Source organism: Nanorana parkeri, unplaced genomic scaffold (assembly GCF_000935625.1).
Source record: "Nanorana parkeri isolate BGI_ZX_2015 unplaced genomic scaffold, ASM93562v1 scaffold464, whole genome shotgun sequence".
Lineage (NCBI taxonomy): Eukaryota > Metazoa > Chordata > Amphibia > Anura > Dicroglossidae > Nanorana > Nanorana parkeri.
Window position 1 is genome coordinate 991714 of NW_017306732.1, and position 5548 is coordinate 997261.

Genomic DNA, 5548 nt, shown 5'->3' on the forward strand with positions numbered 1-5548 from the left:
ATGCAAAAGCGTGCCTATTCATTAAACAGCATGACATTCTGAATTAATTAATAGAATTGATAGGTGGTATGAATGTACAACATGGGCCATCAGGCTGTGGAATGTAAGTTATAATATAGCACATGTGTTATAACAATATGGTCTACATATTATCTAAACTAATGCAAAATGTACAAAGAACAGTGGTCTGCCATATGATACATACAAAGCAGCATAGATTGTGTAGTGGTCTGCAACATAGTGCATTGGTTGTACATTCTGAAAGAAAAAAGCATAGTGTACAGAATTGTTTAGGATTATGTAACATACAGTGTAGACTATAGAATACAGAGGTCTGTAACCTACAGCATAGCATAAACAGTGCAGCAGTCCAGAGTATATAACGTATAGCATGGCATATAGTGTAGCAGTCGAGAGCATGCCACATACAGTATGGCATACAGAGTGCAACAATCTGGTGTATGAAACCTACAGCATGGCACACAGAGTGCACAAATATGTAGCATTTAACTTACAACACAGAATACAGAGTGCCGCAGTCAGTTTAATGTAATGTTCAGTGAGGCTACAAAATGCAGCAGACTATGTAAAAAAACAGCACAACACACACAATGCAGCGTCCTGGTGTATGAAAAATACAGCTCATCAGACAGAATGTTGTAGTCTGCATAATGTACCCTATAGCATAGCATACAGAGTGTACAGCATGGAGTACAGAGGGCTCAGCAGAGCCCCCTTACGTTGTCGGTTAGTGGTGAAGTACTTCCTCAAATTAATAGTCAGTGGAAAATACATAAACAATAGATAGTCACTTGTTATCTTCAATGGCTTTACATGAGCTTATTATTCAATATTCCTTAATCAGTTTTATACAAACTATCACTCATGTTAACAGAAATGAATAAACCTGTGAATATATGTCTGGATAGTGGGAGGAATTTAGGGTACCTGGAGGAAACCCCACAAAACCCATGAACACTGTATATATTGGGTAGTGAGTGGTTTGCACTGACAACATAAAGCATATCTAAAGTCAAAACCTTTTTTAATTTTGGATAAGGAAGGTGATGAATCATTAAAACCACTGCCATTTTTTTTTATTTGCCTCTTTGCCTTCTTTGTATCCCATTGGAGAGATTTCCCTTTGTTTTCTGTCCTTTCGACACAACAGCAAAAAAAGGGAAATGCCCTCTACAACCGTCTCTAGAAAAAATGTCATCAATTGAAAGATTTCCCCTCTATTGCTGTTATGGTGACAACTCAAATTTTTGGATGTTCCCTTACTTTCAGTCCCAGTGACAGTGGTCCCCAGAACAAATAGAAAGGGTAAATCTAACTACAGGGGACAAACATAGCAATAAAAACCTGACAGCGGCTCTGACCTCTATGTCCTAAACTACAAATAACAGCTGATTTGTGCTTTAGATTCACTTTAAATATCACCTTCCCCCTGGCATTGACCAGCATGTGTCACCTTTTCCCTCTTAATGTGGACCTTTACCCCCTTTGACTAAAAATCAGATCAGCATGCAGTTCTGAATGGTGATATAAAATCTTTTACATCTTTTACTGCCCTCTGCTGTGAGTATCTGTTTGTAGATTGTCATTATTAAACATTTCTAAATGTTGCCTTTGTTGTTATTTTGAAGATTTGGGTAAAGTTCCTCTTTAAGGCATACTGAGAAATTCACAGTGATTTACTACAGTAAAAATAGTTTTTTAAATTCTGTAGTTTCACTGATCACCAGACAGGCATATGTTTGATAATAATAATAATAATAATAATAATAATAATAACAACATATGGCATTATAAATTTCCAGTTGCAAAGCCAACAGTCAAAACTTTGTACACAATTGAGTGATATGCAAAGGATCACTAGACCAAAGGTTTGTCATGTTTTGGCCTCAAATGGTATTTGTGGAACCCTAAAGTTAAATTTGTTCATATTTTGTAGCCTCCTAAATGAATTAATCCATGAAGATTTGTCTAGTCAATAGAGAATAATGCAGTTCATTAAGTTTTGCTATTTTTTTAATGGAATTGTTTTCTTTTCAGTAATATTTTTTGCTGTGCCACATTATGAAGATATCATTTGGCTGTTTATTTCTTGGGTTTTTTTCAGGCCGGAGTGTCAATGTTAAGTCAGTTGGCCTTGTTGGGAGACATGGACCCCAGTCAAAGCAACCATTTTTAGTAGCTTTCTTCAAAGCAAGTGAAGTTTTGCTGCGCTCAGTTAGGGCTGCAAACACAAAAAGGAAGAAGCAAGACAAGAACAAATCTTCATCACAGCAAGATGCATCAAAAATGCCTAGTATTACAGGTAAGAAACAAAAAAACACTCAGCATCCTCTCATTTATACATAGTGTATAGAACGTGATGATTTACAGGACGTTAGACTGCTGCAGGGGATGCGGAGAGAGGCTGGAAGGACTGGTCCAAGAACATGCTGGTTCCGCATTTCAGGTGAGTATAACTTAATTTTTTTTAGCATCTAGACAAGAACAAGCAGTTAAACCTTGCAGTACAGATATAGCCCCACTGCAAGGGTTAATAACAGTTTTGCCTGATTTCTCCTTAAAGCAAGACACAGAGACAACGATGTAAGGCCGGTATAAAGTGTTTGGAGGGGGGCTAGAATCATAAAAGAGTTAATGGCATGTGTGGATAATGTGTGAGGATATAAGACACTTACTCTGATTAACATGCAGAGGGAGGAAGGTTGAATCAGATGTTGCGGGTAGTTAGCCAGTGTTCAGATACAGTAATCGGCATTGGATAAGCACCCACCCACTTTTAGTTATTAGCTTTACAGGTTGTACTGTAATAGTGTATTGAAGAACAATAGGGAATGTTTTGCATCTCTGAATTTATGTTACTTCAGTCTGGCAGGTGTTAATCAAGGTATAATGGAGATAGGGCAGCTGTCTCAGGTATGTCGCCCATCTGCTTATAGATGAAGTTGGGGTAGGGTTATATCTGAAGTTGCAGTAGTGAAAGTGACAGAATGATAGGTTAATCAAATTTGTATTCTACAGCTATCTTAGCATATGTATGGCCAGCTTTAAGTGTATGTGAAGCCAAAAACTTTTATTCTAGTTTTGGACATAGTGAGAAAGAATTAGAACTTCTGTTGGGTTCTCACTGCTTTTCTAAAAACAGCTCTAATGCTGATCAGTGATGACATATTCCTTGCTCATCAAGCTAGTGAGGTTGGTTTACTAAAGGCAATTAGGCTGTTCACTTTGCCCCTTTGGTTCTTTATCCCACACAGTTCCAGACCCCTCCTGGGTCAACATCTGGCTTCCTGCAGACCTCAGGACTAGTTAGCTTCTCCAACTGTGTACACGCTACCCCCAGACTAGTGTCCAAGTGTGGACTGACCAGAGCAGATGGCAATTCCTGAGTATTTATTCACTTTCCCAGCATGCACCACTGGCCATGAAACCCGAAGTGATTGGCTGGTGAGGCATAAACACCCCCAATCTTCTCCCATTGGCTGCCCCATTCTGTGGCAGGGTCACTCCCCAATACAGGTAGGTGCAGACAATAGCAGAACACCTAGGAATTAACAAAATACAAATCAGCCAGACCTATTACAGTTCCAGCAATACTAAATTTTAAGAGCCACTCCAGTTAGGGTGAAGGGGCTACACATCCCATAGACTTAATTGGGCTTCGCTGCTGCATTGGGGGTTCACAGTCTTCCTACTGGGTTTGTTTAATGCAGCTGGAGCTGAACCCAGCCAGGTTCACTAAACCCTAGTGGCAATCTGTAAGGTTTACTTCATTATACCAGTTGGTGATTAGCATAAGTGATATATTTTTTTGTCTAAACTGTATGTTACCTGGCTGTGTTTGTCTACAGATCACAACACTAGTGAGCAGAAACAAGCATGTAAAAAACATGAACTGTACGTCAGCTTTCGTGACCTGGGTTGGCAGGTAAGAGTAAAATGTCTGTCTTGCATTGAATTGCCTTCTCGCTATTTAGCAAAAGTACTTTAAACCATGCAAATGTGATCCTTTAATTAAATATTGCTGTTTTATAAGATATGACTCTACAATTTACAATAGATAAGGAAATATAGCCTTCAGATTAGTCACAGTACTGTTATTGCCTTATAAGTTAGAAAAATATGCAAAAGAATTTAGACTACAACAGTGCTGATATAGCAGTTTCTAAATCTGATAATTGTGTTTTATTTTAGGACTGGATAATAGCTCCAGAGGGATATGCAGCCTTTTATTGCGATGGAGAATGTTATTTTCCTCTCAATGCTCATATGAATGCCACTAATCATGCCATAGTACAAACTCTGGTGGGTAATGTAAAGTGTTGCAAGTGTACACTGCATTTTATCTTCATATGTTTCTTTATAAAACGTAAACTGATATTTAATTTTAGTGAACACAGGCTAGCTCAATCACTCACTAGATTTGTATGCCCCTTGGGAACTCTTGTAGCAAGATCTCTTCATATTAATTCCTAGCTACTCCTACTCACTGATTCTAAGACGTGTTACTCACAGCACTGGTTTCTCCATTTAGGCTCTCCTCCAAGTGAATGCAGTAGGTAAGGATTAGGTTTGGGTTCACGGTTACCATGGGTTTGAGGTGAATTCTCTGGGTTTGAGACTTACAAATTATGTGCAGATTCACCCTGGAAATTTTTTTTCAAACCAAAATGCATTATACAGCCTTTGAACTATGGCCAGGAGGCTACGAAGGGCCAACAAGGGGGCTTTTGATTAAGCCAGTCCCCTCACTATAAAAGAGGGGTGCAGAGCAGCCACAGTGTCAATTTATTGAAAAAAGTTGTTAGGAATGCATAGGAAAAGCGGAGGAAAGCTGATAAACTATTTAGGGAGAGATGAGGGTCATTTAGGAAGTGGAACTTTAATTGTGATTGCTAGCTCTTTGTGTAATCAATCCCTTTGCTGCCTTGTTTTTTTCAAGCTTGGCACTGCCATGAGCGATATGTACCAGTGCAAAAAATCTAAAGCTGTCCCACAGCTGCCTGTTATCCTAATTAAAACTGTCCTGCTGCTGAACAATTTAATAGTGTTGTATCCTCTGTAGTATCTTCATTTTTAATGAGAGTTTGATAGATATTGGCCAGTAGCAAGACAGGTTTCCATAAGCATGAATGGGGATAGTGTCCCTAATACCATTTGATGAAAGAGAACGTGTCACTGCTAAAACTACCTGGAGAAAAATGTATTTTTAAATTAAAACTGAAATAAACTATATTAGGGTGCTGCTGGTGTATGTATGTAAACCAAGGTAAATGTAAAAGAAAAACAATCAGTTCCACAGCCAAATATGTGCTGCCACTGTATGCTGTCACTGAGACTGTCACTTTCTGTGAAAACTGTTCTGTTCTGTAATAGCGCATACAGATTTAAGGACACCCCCAAGCATGTTATTTAAAAGTTTTGTTTATTATTAATGTGCCCTTGAAACCACAGAAAAAAAAAACACTTGCAGCTGTGGGACAGTTTTAGATTTTTTGCACTGGTACATATCGCTCATGGCAGTGCCTAG

The 5548-nt window shown here is 38.6% G+C and overlaps 1 protein-coding gene across 3 annotated transcripts in view; it reads left to right on the forward strand.

The window, feature by feature from the left end:
- The window catches only part of BMP5 (bone morphogenetic protein 5), a 95633-nt gene that overhangs the window by 88785 nt on the left and 1300 nt on the right, over positions 1-5548 (forward strand). For 2 of the 3 annotated variants that reach the window (XM_018560548.1, XM_018560549.1), the window contains 3 exons: positions 2126-2323; positions 3870-3946; positions 4213-4323. In XM_018560548.1, coding sequence (XP_018416050.1) covers positions 2126-2323; positions 3870-3946; positions 4213-4323 — 386 coding nt within the window. The remainder of the gene's footprint in view (positions 1-2125; positions 2324-3869; positions 3947-4212; positions 4324-5548) is intronic. The other variant, XM_018560550.1, reaches the window with a different exon arrangement.